The sequence below is a fragment of the Capra hircus genome, chromosome 6 (assembly GCF_001704415.2).
Source record: "Capra hircus breed San Clemente chromosome 6, ASM170441v1, whole genome shotgun sequence".
In the NCBI taxonomy this organism is placed as follows: Eukaryota; Metazoa; Chordata; class Mammalia; order Artiodactyla; family Bovidae; genus Capra; species Capra hircus.
In genome coordinates, this window is record NC_030813.1 from 61,891,359 (window position 1) to 61,911,119 (window position 19,761).

General features: G+C 40.5%; 1 protein-coding gene across 4 annotated transcripts in view; it reads right to left on the reverse strand.

Moving 5' to 3' along the window:
• The window catches only part of ATP8A1 (ATPase phospholipid transporting 8A1), a 230,379-nt gene that overhangs the window by 91,457 nt on the left and 119,161 nt on the right, over positions 1 to 19,761 (reverse strand). For all 4 annotated transcript variants that reach the window (XM_018049411.1, XM_018049410.1, XM_018049412.1 and 1 more), the window contains 2 exons: positions 9,184 to 9,322; positions 4,168 to 4,232 (listed from right to left, as the gene is read on the reverse strand). In XM_018049411.1, coding sequence (XP_017904900.1) covers positions 4,168 to 4,232; positions 9,184 to 9,322 — 204 coding nt within the window. The remainder of the gene's footprint in view (positions 1 to 4,167; positions 4,233 to 9,183; positions 9,323 to 19,761) is intronic.

A 19,761-nucleotide genomic window follows, 5' to 3' on the forward strand; every position in this document is an offset into this window, starting at 1 on the left:
TGCTTACCCATAAAATTCTTACTTTCTAAATTAAAAGCAATATGATCAAGCTCCCTAAGAACCTCTTTTGCTGACACTGTCAGCATCTGGCAATAGTTGGGTAGGTGACTGAGTGAGAACCCCCAGCTCTGCACTCAGGCATCATGCTAGCGGGGAGTGCTGCTCTTTCCGGGAAAGGAGCTGGGAATGTACGGAGGCAGAAAAGTCAGATTTCCATATTAGGTCCGTAGAGCAGGATTTCAACATGGGCTATTTTTCTACAAAATTTTGTAACTTTCATTTTATATGTGCTGTGCCCTGTGCTAACCATACCGATCCTATGCCAAGGGTAACATTATCATTACCTCAGAGGCAGTACAAGCGGCTTAGAGAAGTTCTCTAATTTCCGTTTGTCCAGAGTCCGCCACTCAGGTGGGGCAGAACTGGGCCCTGAACCACTGTGCTGCTGAACAGAGTGATTTGAGTACATTCATCAAAATTGTGATTTAACAAAACTTTGCACACCTACAATTTATTTCCTATTATATTATTTCCCAAGGTGGTGTGTTTCTAAGTTCATTACCTGAATGTTAATTATTCTTTGTGCTGATGGAATGATAAATGTTTTATTATTATCAGTACAAATGTGAACACAGAGGATGCTTTTCTTTTCCATGGCAATGAAAAATAATCATTTCCCTAGACTCATTCTAATGATTTGCCTGAAATCTCAGCCGTGGGTTGTATCACACAAGACCTGGAGGAGCTATGATGCAAAGTGGGGTTTCCTTTCCTGCTGAGAAGCAAATGAGTTCACCGCAGCAGGTCTGACCCCAGACAGCCAGATCTGTTTAAAGTCACCACTTAACGGCCTGGGAGAAAAAGCCTCCTCCAGACACCAGTGCGAGAACCAGAGGCAGTCTGATGCTGGACGAATCAGTGTCAATCCGCTCAGCCATAGCGTCTGCCTGTGGTCTTTCACACCAAACTGACACAAATTGTTAAGGCCGTTTCCAATCACTTTGCTCTTTAAATATCTGCTGTGATCGACTATTACCACATTTAAAACTGATATACAAATTTTTAAAACACGGAGCCCTTAATTCAACATTATTCAGTAACTCATTTCTCAAATATTTGTGGCTCAGTGGTAAAGAATCCACCTGCCAGTGTAGGAGATGTGAGTTCGACCCCTGGGTCGGGAAGATCCCCTGGAGAAGGGAATGGCAACCCAAGCCAGTATTCTTGCCTGGAGAATTCCATGGACACAGGAGCCTGGTGGGCTACAGTCCAGGGAGTCACAAAGAGTCAGACACGACTGAGCAACTGAGCACGCCCACAACAATGTGCTAGGCAACTTGCTGGAGACCGACAGAGATCGCAAACCAAAACAGACAGAAGGGGTCCTTGCTTTCATTGAAACTGAGCATTCCCCTGAGACCATTTATGTTTGCTCTTGCAGCAACACAAAGTGCAAAAACCTTTGAAGTGTCTATTACTTTTGAGTTACCATCTTGGAAACTTCAAAATGAAAATAAATGCCTCTGTCTTAACAATACAGGATTCAGTGCACAGAATATTTTCGGTATTTCAGTTTTCTCTGTTTTTTTCTTTTTTCCTTGAGATTACTGTTTACATCATTTGACACTAAAAACAAGAACATTTGGATGTGTTTATCCAAGAGTTGGAGAAAAATGATGAAACAGATGGAAACAAAAGGAGCAATGCCAGCACGCTCTACATAAGGTGAAAGTCTAAATCCAGACAAAAAGGAAAGGATGTCAAATCAAGCATGTGATCAACCATGCTTTCACTTCAGTCTCACAGGTCCCACTTCTGATTTCCTTCAAGTGTCAGAAAGTCTGTTCATCACGTTTAACCTATGACGCTGACAAAGGCCTAAAGGTCTATAGGGATTATGGAAACGTTCACACTGAAGTTTTTGCAAGGTTGTGAACAAATGCAACCCAGTTCTGGAACCACCTTGGATGGCTCCTTTTCCAGGGACCCCCCCCACCCCCCCATGGGGATGAGTATCCTGAACTTTATATCACATCGCTGGCAGGGTCCCCATTTCCTCCTCCTGACTCTTATCCTGGTCCCTTGTTTGCACCCTTCCAACTTGCCAACTGCTTCTATACATCACACTTCTTTTAAGAGGCTGATGAAGTCACACTCCTGGCCTATGAAGGCAAACTCTCAAACCTGGCCTAGCTTTCCACAATTGACCTGAGACTACCTCTCCAGGTTTAACCCTCTCTGTCACTTTTTAATGGGTGCCTTATAAATACTGTGCCCACTGTTAAAATGAATTGGGTAGCTTCATACGGACCATTATAAAACAACTGCTAAGATATATTAAGTGAGAAAAACAAAGTGCAGTATCAAGGAGTATGGACAAGATGCTGTAATGTGTGTTTAACAACAAAGGATGTGCCAATTGACATGCACATAAATCCCTTCGATATGGCAGAACCTCTCTGGATGAACACACAAGACTGGAACTAGTGGCCACCCCTGGGGAGGTAAACTAGTAGCTTGGATATAAAGGTGGGAGATTCATAAACAACAAGGTCTTCGTGTATAGCACAGGGAACTATATTCAATATCCCATGATAAACCATAATGGAAAAGAATATGAAACAATATATATATATATACACACACACATTACATACATACATATATGTATATGTGCCTATACATATACATATATATATATAACTGAGTCATTTTGCTGTACAGTGGAAATTAACACAACATTGTAATCAACTATACTTCAATAAAATAAACAAATAAAGGTGAGAGATTCACTTTTTACCATCTATATTTTCTCTTTTCATAACTTCTAAGTTTTATATTCTGTGCTTATATTTATTCAAACAAAACATACTTAAAAAACTATAATCTTGTGTTCAAGTTTAATATTCCTCTTTCAGGCCCCCAAAGAGGAACTTAACTTGCACTAACTTTCTGCTTACTCTCCTTTTACTCAGTTACTCAAGTTTTACTCACCTTTATATAACTAAATGCCACTTATTTTGTAAATAGTTCCTTGAACTTCATGATATTTTCACAGCAAGTTATCTACCTTACTTACCTATTTGTTTTGCTTTATTACTTGTATGCAATTTACTTCGCTTAATATTTGTAAGCTTTTGGAGGGCTGGCTTTTTGTTTTTGTTTGTGTTTTTAGGATTAAAGCCTGGTTCACAAAAAGCACTTCTCCAATAATTAAAGGCATAAGCAGTTCCCATGATTGCAAAATCATATATTATTCCTCAGGCTACAAGGTGCTCAAAGACTTCACAAGAAAGGGAAGCGCATCACAAGGATGGTTTTAAGCACAATAATAAAGAAGAGATCATCATTCCAGTTTAAAAATCAGAAACAAAGTTCTTTTTACATGTAATTCCCTGTCTATACCCAACTTCTAAACATCTACCTCTTCACCATCCCTTCCACAGAGCTGGCCTCTCAGCTTCTCCAATGTCCCTAGTTACCAGGTTTCCTCTGTTCTGCTCTTTGCGTCACAATGGCTATTTCAAGCAGCTGTATATCACCTTTCCTGTTCTGTCTTCCACCTTAAATTGCAAACAGTCATCTTTCCTTTGAAATATTTACAGGTCATCACCTACATTTTGGGGGGTTAACTTTTATCTTTTATACTTCTAAAAACTCTTTCCCTCTTTTCCAAATATAACTTCATGCAATCATAGTCATGAAAAAAGACATCCTAGGAATTTCTATTTTAGCTCTGAATTTCCGACATTAAAAAAAAGTTGACTGTTGGCTATTTGGTGTTGTTCAATAGCTTTCACATTTTTAAAAAACAGAAGTAAAATATTAATACTGAAATATTACATATATAATATGTATGTAATACTGAAATATACAAAATACTCAGGCAGAAACAAAGAAGCTGTAGTCACTCAGCAATCTCTTGATATAATGCTTTTGTAAAGCACCTTTTTGGTCTCACAACGATTAGCAATTTCTTTTAGCTGTTAAAGACACAAAACTAGCATCTATTTACATCAGTGATTCAAAACAGTGTACATTTGTTCCAGCAGAATGATAGTAATAAGGCACCTTTCAACCCAGGAAAACAAAATATCTCAACAGTTAGCTGAATATAAAATACAAGGAAAGTTACTAAAAGTCTTTCAAAAAGATAATCTTACTTACATCAAGAGAACCTTCATTTATAACAATCATTCCCATGTTCTTCCTCAGAAGTTTGCAGGAGTGTCCTATGTCCAAAGAGAGTAAATTGGTTGACACAATTAATTTCTCTAGAGAAAGAAGATGAAGATGTTAAAATGCTAAAACTACAAAAATTCTGAATTTTATCTGTATTATTTGGTAAAATTAAAATGCTATCTATTTTAACAGGAAAGATGGCAGTCAGCTGTCTTCTAGATCTGTAGAAGTTTGAAAAAGAAATCTTCTTGCTTGCTATAAGAGAGGGATACAATACAAGGACATCACCTGCCAGGTTAAGGCTACCTTGATAGACGAACATGGAAAGAGAGTATAGTAAGGATTCTCAATGTTCTGAAAACTGATAAACGCATATGGCACACCCTTCATGGTGACCAACATGTAGAGCAGAAGATGGGCCAGTGGTTGTTTGGGAGAAGGATGCAGGAGGTCGTCTGGGTTTCTCTTGGACCATTGATCCCACCACTATCTCCCTGCCCTTGGACTGTTATCACGTTTTCTTTTCTTCCGCTCTCTCTTGCTTTGCTGTACTTGGTGCAGGGCAGACTCACCTGCTGATCAAACCAACTCTGCCCACTTGCACTTGTGTGCCTATAGCTGAATGTGGCTAGACAAAACCAGGCAACCTTTTTGGCCCAGCTCACATTTAAAACAGTACCATCTACACTTACTCTTTTTGTGATCTCATTCCTCAGTTTTCATTCCAATCCCAGAGAAAGGCAATGCCAAAGAATGTTCAAACTACCGCAAAACTGCACTCATCTCACACGCTAGCAAAGTAATGCTCAAAATTCTCCAAGCCAGACTTCAACAGTACATGAGCTGTGAATGTTCAGATATTCAAGCTGGATTTAGAAAAGGCAGAGGAACCAGAGATCAAATCGCCAACATCCGATGGATCATCGAAAGAGCAAAAGAGTTCCAGAAAAACATCTACTTCTGCTTTATTGATTATGCCAAAGCCTTTGTCTCTGTGGATCACAGCAAACTGTGGGAAATTCTTCAAGAGATGGGAACACCAGAGCAAATTACCTGCCTCCTGAGAAATCTGTATGCAGGTCAAGAAGCAACCGTTAGAACTGGACATGGAATTACAGACTGATTTCAAATAGGAAAAGGAGTATGTCAAGGCTGTATATTGTCACCCTGCTTATTTAACTTCTATGCAGAGTATATCATGAGAAATGCTGGGCTGGAGGAAGCACAAGCTGGAATCAAGATTGCTGGGAGAAATATCAATAACCTCAGATATGGAGATGATACCACCCTTATGGCAGAAAGTGAAGAAGAACTAAAGAGCCTCTTGATGAAAGTGAAAGAGGAAAGTGAAAAAGTTGGCTTAAAGCTCAACATTCATAAAACTAAGATCATGGCATCTGGTCCCATCACTTCATGGCAAACAGATGGAAAAACAGTGGAAACAGTGTCAGACTTTATTTTTCTGGGCTCCAAAATCACTGCAGATGGTGATTGCAGCCATGAAATGAAAAGACGCTTACTCCTTGGAAGGAAAGTTATGACCAACCTAGACAGCATATTAAAAAGCAGAGCCATTACTTTGCCAACAAAGGTCCATCTAGTCAAAGCTATGGTTTTTCCAGTAGTCATGTATGGATGTGAGAGTTGGACTATAAAGAAAGCTGAGCACCAAAGAATTGATGCTTTTGAACTGTGGTGTTGGAGAAGACTCTCGAGAGTCCCTTGGACTGCAAGAGGATCAAACCAGTCCATAAAGGAAATCAGTCCTAATATTCTTTGGAAGGACTGATGCTAAAGCTGAAACTCCAATACTCTGAGTTTCCAGCACTGTGAATAAACTCCAATAATGTGAAGAACTGACTCACTGGAATAGACCCTGATGCTGGGAAAGATTGAAGGCAGGAGGAGAAGGGGATGACAGAGATTGAGATGGTTGGATGGCATCACTGACTTGATGGACATTATTTGAGCAATCTCTGAGAGTTGGTGATGGAAAACTAAAGGAGGAACATGTTTTCTGGAGGGAAAATTTCCTTCCTTATAAAGGGAGATTAAGAGCCTGATTTTAGATGTGTTAAGTTGGAGATGTTTATTTTACACCTAAGTGTCTGTTATTAAGTAGGCACTGCCATGTGAGAGTCCAGAGTTCAGGAAAGAGGGATTTATGAGTTCTAGAATGGTCAACATTTCAGTCCAGTTCAGTCGCTCAGTTGTGTCCGACTCTTTGCGACCCCATGGACTGCAGCACGCCAGGCTTCCCTATCCATCACTTTGAAGTTACCTGGGATTCCTTCCTTTCTCCCGTACTGTGCCTAATCTATCAATCAATCCTGTTGGCTGTACCTTCAAAAATACATCCAGAATCCAACCATTCCTCACCACCTCTGTTTTACCACCCAGGTTCAAGCATCATCATGTCCTACTTGGATTATTACTTCAATAGCCTCTGGCCTTCCTGCTTCAATACTTACTTCCCTTTGAGTCTACTCTGAGTCTAGCAGCCAGACAAATACATATAGTTTTTTTCTTTTTTTAATAGGAAAGTCAGATCAAGTGTTTCCTCCGCTTTGTTCAGTACCATGCAGTGGTTTTTCCATCTCACTCAGAGTAAATGCCAAGACTGGACAACAGTGTAGGTGGCTCCATCCAACCTGAGCTCTGTTACACCGCTCACCTCTTCTCCTCCTCTAGCCCTGGGCATATCCGCTCTTTCTGTAGACAGAAGATAGCTCTCCCCAATCATTCGAGTGACAAGCTCCCTTTCTTCTCATAGGTTGTTTCTGGGTTTTCACTTTTCCAATACTTCTTCCTGACTTCCTGATTTAAAATTGAACCCCTCTGTGTAATGCCCTATTCTCCCTTCCCTGCTTTATTTTTCTTTAGAACAATTATTGCCATCAAGTATATTATGTGTTTTTCTCATTTATTTTACTGTCTGTTTCCCTGACCAGAATCTGAGTTCCGATGGCAGAGGTTCTGACACGTTTTGTTCTGTGTTCTTAACTGATACCTGGTACCACATGCACCATAATCATTTGCTGAATGAATGAATCTTACTTTCCTTTTTCTAGGAACAACTTTTAGGATTCTAGAAGTTAAGGGTTACTAGAAACCACCACCCTTCTCTCCTTTCCATAGGTATTTTCACACTGGCTACATATCCAGGACCATCCTGAGGACTGTTCATCTTCTCCACAGCTCACTCTTAACCACCATACATTCCCCCTCTATCTGTAGTTACACTGCTTTATCATATTTGCATTTTCCAGGTCTCCTGATTCTGAAGAATTCTGTATTCTCATACATCTTCTTTTCATTTTGTCTCTAACACCAGTGATAATCTTTATAATCAAAATTAACAACTTGCGTGGCTTGTAGGTTTAAATTTTATTGGCTAGGTTTCTTTTCTTTTTTTCCCTGTTTTTGGCTGTTCCCTGTGCCCTGCAGGATCCTAGTTCCTTGGCTAGGGATCAAATCTATGCTCCCACAGTGGAAGTGTGGAGTCTTAACCACTGGATGACCAGGGAAGTCCTAGTTTTCTTTCAAAAATTAATTTTCCCCTATTAACATCAACTTACTATGAATTTATAGTATTCATACTATTTAATATAAATATTGTATTTATAAGTACAGTGTTTATCACAGAATATACTCTTTGATTACTCACATTTCTAAAAGGAATATTAGCTAAAATCTTTTATTGCTTCTCGGCCTTTTGGCCGAGATCGCAGATGGTAAAGCATCTGTCTACGATGTGGGAGATGCGGGTTCGATCCCTGGGTTGGGAAGATTCCTTGGAGAAGGAAATGGCAATCCACTCCAGCACTATTGCCTGGAAAATCCCATAGACAGAGGAGCCTGGTAGGCTACAGTCCATGGGATCGCAGAGAGTCGGACACGACTGAGCGACTTCATGTTCACTTTTTTTTTTTTACATAGATGATACTTAATGACTTTCAAAAAATGTGGTTTTAGTTTGTGAATACTCCTGAAGTGGTTTCTTTAATTTTGAGAGAGTTTTGTGTGTAATTTGTATCATCAGTATCATCCAGAGGTTGATGTCAGGGTTCACAGTGTCAGGCAACATACTACTGCTGAATATGGGGGGAAAATGACTATATTTTTGCACATTATTGGTACTACAGGCCTCTACCAGCAAACATGACCTTTCTCCTCTGTTACAGACTGACTTGTGCCCCCACCTACCAGTTCATACGTTGAAGCCCCAACCACCAATGCGACAGCATTTGGAGACAGGGTCTTCAAAGAGGTAAAGTTAGATGAGATCATAAGGGTGATCCCTCATCCAACAGGACTGGTGTCCTTATAGAAGAGGACAGAACACCAGACGCTCTGAGCATCCACAGAGAGGTCAGGCGAGGACACACAGGGATGTGACCATCTGCAAGCAAGAGGGGGGCCTTGGGAGAAACCAACTTGCTGACATCTTGATTTGGGACTCTAGCTCCTAGGACTGTGAAGAGATAACTTTCTGATGCTTAAGTCACCTATGTGCCATATTCTATTATGGCAGCCCGAGCTGACGAATATAACCTCTTTCTGTAAAATCAGAATTAATTGTTAGATCAATGAAAACTGGCAAAACCTTACTTCCTATCTCAGAAATAATCTTTGGTCACATAAACAAGTGTCAGTATACAAGCTTGCCATAATCCTAGTCTCCAGACTATGGCAGACAACTGCAGAAAGTTCATCCCCGTGTGTCAATTATGGAGGTGAATTAGGGGCAGGCAGAGTTCAAAGGTGAGAGAGGGCACTATGTGGCTGCAAGAGCTAAAGTTTGGCTGTATACATAATCACTGCATCTTTAAAGGGGGCTCTGGGGCCATAAGTAAATAGATAAGCTGAGTGGAACCACAAATAAGGAAATCTCAAAATACTAAATCTTCCAGATCTTGAAATATCTCAAATCTATCTTCTAAAATGTATCAAAACATGTTAAAAAGCACCATGACAAACAGTTTAAACTGGGTGAGTTACCAATGTTAATGGCAGTTTCCTGCTTGTCTCCTGTAAGGATCCAGATTTTGATGTCTGCTTTCATTAGCGTTTCTATGGTTTCAGGCACTTGATCTTGTAATTTATCCTCAATGGCTGTAGCTCCCAGTAGTTGAAGATTCTGAAGAAAAAGAGCAGCAACATTTTTAAGATTAAGAAAATGGTTTCGAGTCGTTAAGAACAAAACACTAAAGTGTTTTAAAATCAGAGACTAAATGATTATCCATGAATTCAGTGTGAATTCCAACTATCCCATGGAGTTTTTTTCTCTCAAGGATCCCTAAATCTCATCCAGTACTTCTGACAGAAGACTGAAGCTACCTTCCTCCCCTCTAAGGTAAGGAACTGATTCTAAACACACACACACACACACACACACACACACACACACACACACACACGTAGAAGGAGGGAATCAAAAACAGTTAAATAGGAGCAGGCAGCTACCAAGAAAAAATAACACAAACTATGGAAAGTCACCACAGTGAAGAATAAGCCAAGTGACCTGGTTGAAAAAGAGTAAAGTTACATGCTGACATTATTAAATGACAATTGGATACAGTGTCAGGAAATGTAGACACACAATACAGTTAGGATGAATAAAGGCGCAATAAACAAAGTGACAGCATTAGTCTCTGACAGAAAGAACAGGCTGAGTGTTTTCCACATGGTTCCATGTTTGTGTGGTGGAAGGTCGGAGTCCATTAAAGATCTCCTGCTTGTTTGATGGTATCTTTAAGACTGAACACAACCAAAACACTCTGTGGAAAGCTGTTCCAATCTCGGACAAAGAAGACTGGTTTCTTCTCTCAACTTCCTAAACGGAGGGAAACGGAGAACAGTCTCCTGGCTGCTAGGGAACCCTGGCTTGCCAAATGGAAACAGGTAATGGGGTTTTTGGTCCTAAATACATAGGTATGTGCAACGACAGACTAGGATTTAAACCTATCTATCACGTGACCAGGCACTGTCACCAGTTGGGAACCCTTCCCAAGGGTGTTCTGCAAGCCACAACAAACTAATTCTTAGTCTTAGGCATTTTCCCCATAACCTAACCTCCACAATGAACTACTTCGGCGTTTATCTCTCTTCTCAACCTTTCTCTTCCTGCTTGCCTTCATGTTTCATTCCCACTATCAGATAAGGACAGAACAGATACAAGGGAAATGATTGCAAAGGATAGTGTCTGGGTTGGTAATAACGAAGAAGGCATTCCACTTTCTATTTTTTCTCTAACATTAAGTCCTTATTTACTTTTCATCAAAACCCAAGTCTAAAAATAGCCCCAAGTCTTGGTAGGTATGGAAAATAAAGTTAAATATATATACAAACATGTAAAATTGAGAGAGTGTGTGTGGGTATAGTTGCTGAGTCTATTACTTAGGAATGTTTTTGGCTATAAATAATAGGAAAATCTGACTAAAAGTAGCTTAAGTAAAGTTCCATATTTCTTACATCATTGGTACTGAAGTGGGTATTTTGGGCAAAAGATGGTTGGCTTGACTATACTTCCACTCATTCTCTAGATCGCTCTCAATGTCTCAGTGTAACTGTCACAGCTACAACCACCACTGTGAAGACAACAATGAGGTGAAACCAAATGTATTCATCTGTTATTTGAAGAGCAAAAGGGTTTATAACATTCCTCAGCATATTTCCAAATATAGCAACTGGCCAGATGGTGCTACATGGCCATCCCTAACTATTAACATTTAACTTTTCTAGACTTAGTGGAGGTGGCAAGGCAGAATGGGGATGGGAATAGGTAGTAAATTAGCCAGTTAACAGTCTCTCCCACAATGCTCAAACATAGATGTGTGCATATGCATTCAGTTCAGTTGCTCAGTTGTGTCCAACTCTTTGCGACCCCATGGACTGCAGCACATCAGACTTCCCTGTCCATCACCAACTCTCAGAGCTTACGCAAACTCATGACCATCAAGTCAGTGATGCCATCCAATCATCTCATCCTCTGTTGTCCCCTTTTCCTCCCGCCTTCAATCTTTCCCAGCATCAGGGTCTTTTCCAATGAGTTAGTTCTTTCCATCAGGTGACTAAAGTACTGGAGTTTCAGCTTCAGCATCAGTCATTCCAATGAATATTCAGGACTGATTTCCTTTAGGATTGATTGATTGGATCTCCTTGCAGTCCAAGGGACTCTCAAGAGTCTTCTCCAATACCACAGTTAAAGGCATCAATTCTTTGGCACTCAGCTTTCTTTACAGTCCAACACTCACATCCATTCATGACCACAGGAAAAACCATAGCCTTGACTAGACAGACCTTTGTTGACAAAGTAACATCTCTGCTTTCTAATATGCTGTCCAGGTTGGTCATAACTTTCCTTCCAAGGAGTAAGCGTCTTTTTATTTCATGGCTGCAGTCACCATCTGCAGTGATTTCGGAGCCCCCAAAAATAAAGTCTGACACTGTTTCTACTGTTTCCCCATCTATTTCCCATGAAGTGATGGGACCGGATGCCATGATCTTCGTTTTCTGAATGTTGAGCTTTAAGCCAACTTTTTCACTCTCCTCTTTCACTTTCATCAAGAGGCTTTTTAGTTACTCTTCACTTTCTGCCATAAGGGTGGTGTCATCTGCATATCTGAGGTTATTGATATTTTTCCCAGCAATCTTGATTCCAGCTTGTGCTTCCTCCAGCCCAGCATTTCTCACAATGTATTCTGCATATAAGTTAAATAAGCAGGGTGATAACATACAGCCTTGATGTACTCCTTTTCCTGTTTGGAACCATCTGTTGTTCCATGTCCAGTTCTAACTGTTGCTTCCTGACCTACATACAGACTTCTCATGAGGCAGGTCAAGTGGTCTGGTATTCTTATCTCTTTCCGAATTTTCCAGTTTATTGTGATCCACACAGTCAAAGGCTTTGGCATAGTCAATAAAGCAGAAATAGATGTTTTTCTGGGACTCTCTTACTTTCTGGATGATCCATCGGATGTTGGCAATTTGATATCTGGTTCCTCTGCCTTTTCTAAAACCAGCTTGAACATCTGGAAGTTCACGGTTCACGTATTGCTGAAACCTGGCTTGGAGAATTTTGAGCATGACTTTACTAGCATGTGAGATGAGTGCAATTGTGTGGTAGTTTGAGCATTCTTTGGCATTGCCTTTCTTTGGGATTGGAATGAAAACTGACATTTTCCAGTCCTGTGGCCACTGCTGAGTTTTCCAAATTTGCTGACATATTGAGTGCAGCACTTTCACAGCATCATCTCTTAGGATTTGAAATAGCTCAACTGAAATTCCATCACCTCCACTAGCTTTGTTTGTAGTGATGCTTTCTAAGGCCCACTTGACTTCACATTCCAGGATGTCTGGCTCTATGTGAGTGATCACACCATCATGGTTATCTGGGTCATGAAGATCTTTTTTTGTATCGTTGTTCTGTGTATTCTTGCCACCTCTTAATATCTTCTGCTTCTGTTCTGTTTGTCTATTCAGTTCAGTTCAGTCGCTCAGTCATGTCCGACTCTTTGTGACCCCATGAATCGCAGCACGCCAGGGCTCCCTGTTCATCACCATCTCCCAGAGTTCACTCAGACTCACGTCCATCGAGTCAGTGATGCCATCCAGCCATCTCATCCTTGGTCGTCCCCTTCTCCTCCTGCCCCCAATCCCTCCCACCATCAGAGTCTTTTCCAATGAGTCAACTCTTCTCATGAGGTGGCCAAAGTACTGGGGTTTCAGCTTTAGCATCATTCCTTCCAAAGAGATCCCAGGGTTGATCTCCTTCAGAATGGACTGGTTGGATCTCCTTGCAGTCCAAGGGACTCTCAAGAGTCTTCTCCAACACCACAGTTCAAAAGCATCAATTCTTCGGCACTCAGCCTTCTTCACAGTCCAACTCTCACATCCATACATGACCACTGGAAAAACCATAGCCTTGACTAGACGGACCTTAGCCGGCAAAGTAATGTCTCTGATTTTGAATATGCTATCTAGGTTGGTCATACACGCATGTATTTATATGTATACTTATGGACATAGATACAAACATATCCCCCACTGTCCTGCTCTGGCTCACCCTATAAGTCCAAATTCAAAAGCTACTGCTTTTTTGAAGTTTTCATTTACTTCTTAACTCAAGTTTTTCCCTCTGCTGTGCTCTGATAGAGCTTTGCCATTTTTACACATCTTGTAAGTAAAAGTGTGAGTTGCTGAGTTGTATCTGACTCTTTGCAACCTCATGGACTACAGCCTGCCAGTCTCCTCTGTCAATGGAATTCTCTAATCAAGAATACTGGAGTGGATTGCTATTCCCTTCTCCAGAGGAGCTTCTAACCCAGGGGTTGAACCTGGGTCTCCTGCATTGAAGGCAGATTCTTAACCATCTGAGCTACCAGGGAAGGCCTTAATTTATCATATTAAGGTTAGCTGCTTAAATGTATGACTCTGGTAGTTTTGTTCAAAAGTAGGGACCATGTCTCCAAGCTCCTTGTTTTACAAATGAGGTGGCAGAAGCCCAGATAGGGGCAATGATAAACAACAGTGACATACTGGGGTAAGATTATGGAAGGGCAGGGCTTGAACCAAGACTGCCTGTATTGCCCATCCCATTCTTGTCCCTTCGGTCAACGATGGTGCCCAGAACAACAGTCAGCTCTCAGTCTCATAAATGTTGGCTGAAGTAAATGAAATGGGCATTAGTGTGTTAAGGGCTAGTACTGACTTCTTTATTCAAGTACTTCTCTACTTAAGTAATATTAAGGAGAGGACCAAATGGAGCTGTCGCTCTGGTTGCAGGCTGATGTCTCAATTTGGCAACAGGGAGGGTAGGGCCCTGTCTTGGGCATATTCCTTGTAAGAATGCTGGCCTGAGCACTAAGTGCTGACTCAAGGGAGACCCTGTAAGCCCAAATACTGAGGTGATGCTGAAGAAGGGCTCTGGGGAGTCTTTTATAAAGAAAGTGAAGTTTTAAATTGAAAGAAAAAGCATGGACCATGTCTTATTCATCCTTATATTGTATCCTCAGAACCCTGATAGTCAGAGTTTGATATATTTGCAGAGAGTGAATGACAAAGGAAAAAAAACAAAAACAAAAACACCCAGATCCAAATGTTCTAAAGTACTGTTGCACTCTAGACCATTTTCCCTTCAATATACTCCAAATAACTTACGCAGCTATTAGATGAACTTGATGCATGACTTCTTAGTATATAATATATACGACAGGAAGGCAAATTTCCTTCTTTAAAAACATGGCATTACTTTATTATCTTTAATGGGAAGCAGATTTGAAATCTATCAAAACCTGATGAATAATTATCATCAAGAAGTTCAAGAATGAAAAGGAAGACCAGTTCAGCATCAACTATGCTAGCCTCACAATTGATGAATTTCAACGCTGAGACAATGATTTCATCAATTCTTTCAGCTACTCTTAGGGCATTAGTAGCTAAATCATTCTGGCCCACATCCCAGCAAAGACCAGGACAGAGCTGTTTTCAAATGTTAGATATTCTACAGAAGGCATGATAAGATTTTTAAAGGATCCCATGAAGATAGTTGAGTAATACATGCTCTCAAAAATTTTATTTTATTTTTTTATTTTTTTAGTTTTATTTAAAAGGATTTATTTAAATTATTATTATTATTTTTTTTTCAGTTTTTTATTTTTTAAATTTTAAAATCTTTAATTCTTACATGCGTTCCCAAACATGAACCCCCCTCCCACTTCCCTCCCCATAACATGTCTCTGGGTCATCCCCATGCACCAGCCCCAAGCATGCTATATCCTGCATCAGACAAGACTGGCGATTCACTTCTTACATGATAGTATACATGTTAGAATGCCATTCTCCCAAATTAAACCGAAAAATTAAATTTTTGGGGGTAATATTTTACAAAACCCTGGGGTAGATAATATGAAAGCCAAGATGTGAATACATTAATTAGAAATAAATAAACAAATATATTTGTATATTTTCTAGTTCTACTCTAAGGGGATAAATGAGCACAGGAAGTACATGGGTATCCACTGCTGTGAACAAGCCTAATAAAAATAAAATGACTGCACGGGGGAGGAGATTATACGGAAAGCACATTTGAAAGAAGGAAAGCAGCTGGTTTTGTACAGGTAGAAAGGAAACATTTTTCAAACCAGGCAAAAATAAAGTACCAAAGATGTAGGGCCAGCAATGTACATGTTGAGAAATGTCATAAGCAGGCTAATGTGCAGTGTGTTGGTGGCTATGAGAACAGGAATTTCTAATGAAACATTTCTGAATATTCAGCAAAACTGCAGTGGTTTACTTTGCTGCCTGTAAATGAGACATTGCATCTGAAAGCCTGTTCATTTCCCCTATATCCTGAGAGCTCCTCGAGCAGGGCACTTACTAATTTTAGTGGACGGCTCTGCGGCTTCCTTTCCTTTGGCTTCGATGCCATTTGTTGTGAGATTAGATCTTGAGTGATAGACTGTTCAGTCTCTGGGAATTAATATCTTTAGCTACATAACGATCATTAGGAAAAAAGATTTGAACTTTGCGTGCTTTTCCTGATCTTAACACAAGAGTGTTTAGGCCGTAATCAATTTCATCCCAAACATGTATTACCTTACACAGATGGCCACTAATGGTCACTATGGGAATTACATATTCAGCAAGTGTTGAAACGTGATAAAATTCCCATGGCATTTACGGAATTAAAAAAAAAGCCTAAAACACTAATTTTACTTTCAAAATGTAACTGTGCCAAAAGTTATAAAGGTTTCAGTTGATACTTATTTGACATAGATTTAGTTATCACTGAAAAATTATGAAATAATATTTATTTACCCAGTAAAGTCCTCAACAATCTTATTTTCTCTTTTAGATGTTTCTGATGTAATTTTTTTAAAAAAGATACAAATATAAAAGTTCTACCCTAGTAAAAATAAAAAGCTTCATGCAGAGTACTTAAAAACTATGGTAAAATGTATTATGACAGATTTAGAAATTATATTTTGTCCTCAATACATGTATATTTTACTATATAACAGAACCTCAAAGTGATTTTTTCCACATTAACAAATATTGTCTCAGGGTTTAGATCTATTTTGAATTTTTTTTTTAAAAGTTTGTGATATGTTCCTAAATGAGAAAAAGCATAGTAACTTAGGCTTCAGATTATAACACGGGCTATTTGGCAGAAGTTTCTTTGAAGACAAATAAAAAGAAATAATACTGACAAATAAATGTTATCACTGGAGTAAATATGGATAAATACTAGTAACATTTGGTAACCTTTATTACAACAGAAAATAAGACTGTGATTCAGAGAAAGAAGGAACATTTCCATAGCTAAGAAATATCAGATACTGGTAAGTGTTTACACTGATTCCTTCAGTTAGTGGGGAGGGTGAGTAAACTATGCAAGACTGAATCAGGGTACAGCTGAGCTGGGAGGGTAAGAACAAGATACCAAGAATAATACACATCCCAGGGCAGGGAATGAGGAGTGAGACTGAGATTAAATGAAAGTTAGAATCTTATATTACTCGTCACACTCTGAAATATCTGTCTCTGTTGCTCAGTTCTTAGTACTAATCTGTTTCTATGAAGGGGTTTCAGCCTCAGTCCTGTTTTCTACCTGTATGCCCCAGACTCACACTCTGGGACGGACTCCCTTCCAAGCACGCACACATGCCTGCATTCACACACCCACTCACCCATGCATGCCTGCAACGTCTCTCTCTCACACACCTACACACCCTTGCCATTCTGGGCAAGACAGTGGGACACAACCAGAGTCCCTTTCTTCCTGGGGTTTGTGCTTCAGAATCTGTTCTTTGGGTTGCTCCCTGCCTTGTCTTCTGACTGTACCCTCCTTGCTTTACAATGGTATCTGTTTCTCCTAGCTTCTGCTGCCCGGCAGTCATCAAGCCCCAAGTACTTAGCCACAGGAGTAGGAATGGAGAGCAGGGGTCTTCATATTTTACCTGAAGGGCTTATTACACAGATCAGCGGACTCTATACCCAGAGCTTTTCTCTGAGTTCGTCTGGTGAAACCTGGAAATGTGCGCTGGTAACTAAGCTGCTGGTTTGAGGACCTAACTGCTCATCTCCAGCAAGGCTGACAAAACTCCTTCTATCACGTGACAGATGGTAAATATTTTCAGGTTTGAGGGTCATACACTCTGTGCTGCAATGACTCAATTCTGTCATTGTAGAGACAATTTGTAAGCACATGGGTGGAGCTGTGTTCTAACGAAACTTTATTTACAAAAACAGGTGGTGGGTGGAAGTGGTTCTTGGGCTGGAGTTTGCAGACCCTTGATGTGGAATAGTGGCGAGCAGCCCATCTCTGCATTGGCCTCCATTCTGACTGATCAGCTCCAACCCTTCTTCCTTAGCCTGGCCTTAGGTCCTCTGGTCCCATTTCTCTCCTCTCCTTCCAATCCCAAACTACAGACAAAGCCTCTCAACTGTAATATATGATTACCGTCAGAGAAAAACAGTACTCTCCCTAAACAATCACATGACTATATGCTATATACGATCTTAAAAGTAAACACAAAATTTTCTGTGAGTACAAAAGATAAACACAGGAAATAAGTATTTTCTTAGTCTGGGTGGCTCAAAAAACCCATCCAACATCAGTTAACATCTGACCTTAAATCCTAAAGAAGAATTAAGACTTAGCCAAGCACTAGGGAGAGGTGGGGAGGGATGGATGAAGAAATTCCAAACAGAAGACATCACATGTGCTAAAGCATATTGTGTTTGAGAAGCTGCCATTTAGTCAATATGGAACCGATAAATGAAGGGAGGCATGTGATGATTTAAATAACGTTAATTTAATAGGGTTGTTCTGATGATAAAATTGAATCAGTCATCTCAAACTCTGAATAGTAAGTTAGGAAAACGATGAGCCTGGAAGAGCTGGCAGGGAATGAGAATCAAAGTGGTTATTTTTTTATGTTGGGGATTCCAAAGGCACAGGGCATCTGGAGAAGAATTTCAGAAGGGGAGGGACAGGATCAGATTTATATCTCAGAAAGTTCACTGGTGGCCAACTGGGGATGGAATGGGAAGAACGGAGGGTGCAAGACCAGTTCAGAGGTTAAGGCAGTCATCACACTTGTTAGCTTTAAAATATGGAAGCTCTGGAATACAGAGTCCCTGATGGCCATGGGCCTCTCAGAGGCATTCCATAATGCTGGCTCTTCAAGAATGCTGCATTCCACTGGACATCATTCACTCTTGGGCTTCCCTTCTTAAAATCACTTTGCATGCAACAAAGTGGTTGCATTTAAGAGAAGAGAATCTTGTACCTCTGTCCTTTCAGCTAAAGCTGGGTTAGACTAAGAGGGTTAAATCATTGGCATGCCTCATTGACCTGGTTCTGGAGAAATCGTGCCACCCAGGCCAAGAAGGAGTTTTTATCTTGGTGCTTTTTAAACCACAGTAATCATATTTGAACTCTCACACAGCCAAGGGCTTGCCAAATAAGGTCAGAATTCACACACCCAGCTGAAAAGAATCAGGATTTGAGAGGCCATTGGGTGTAGCCAGCAAAAACACCACATCCATCTTATCTGAGTGAGAAGACAGCAAAACCCATTGTGGAAAGTCTACCGCGAAGCATTCATAATAAGGGTTTGATCGCCAGAAAGGAGGAGCATGGGATTAGAGATCTAAGGGAACACTAAGTACTTTCAGTAAGAAGACTCCAAAAGACGAGTTGAGGGAAAATCATGACAAGCAAATCCCCACCTTCACCTTGGAGGAGGATAGAGTATATTACATCACACAGGGCACACACAGCTTGTATCATTTCCTAAGCGGACGGGTCCTGAACACACCATGTCTCCCAATTTCAAGAGCTGATTTCATGATGACTTAACTATATGAGTGGTTGCATTTTATTTTTCAAGATGCCAGTGTTTTACATACATTCTTGCTTTCTTTTAAACCACTAGCAGAATAACATATGGATTAGGAACATACAATTTGGAATTAAGACCGAACTGCGATTTGAATCCCTGCTCAGCCAACTACTGGATATGCTGCCGCTGCTGCTGCTTAGTCACTCAGTCGTGCCCGACTCTTGGCAACCCCATGGAATGCAGCCCGCCAGGCTCCTCTGTCCATGGAATTCTCCAAGCAAGAATACTGGAGTGGGTTGCCATGCCCTCCTCCAGGGGATCTTCCCAACCCAGGGATTGAACCCTGGTCTCCTGCATTGGGCTTCCCTGGTAGCTCAGTCAGTAAAGAATCTGCCTGCAGTGCGGGAGACCCAGGTTTGATCCCTGGGTTGGGAAGATCCCCTGGAGAAGGAAATGGCAACCCACTCCAGTATTCCTGCCTGAGAATTCCATGGACAGAGGAGGCTGGTGGGCTACAGTCCATGGGGTTGCAACAGTTGGACATGACTTAGTGACTCACTTCAACTCAACTCACTTCCATATTCCAGGCAGATTCTATACCACTGAGCCTCGAGGGAAGCCCACTTAGCAAGACAAGGTTAATAAGATGGCTGTACTAGAGTTAGTATAAGGATGAAAACTGACTGTTTATCTCAACTTTCTCTCTTTTTTTTTTTTATTTGAGCAG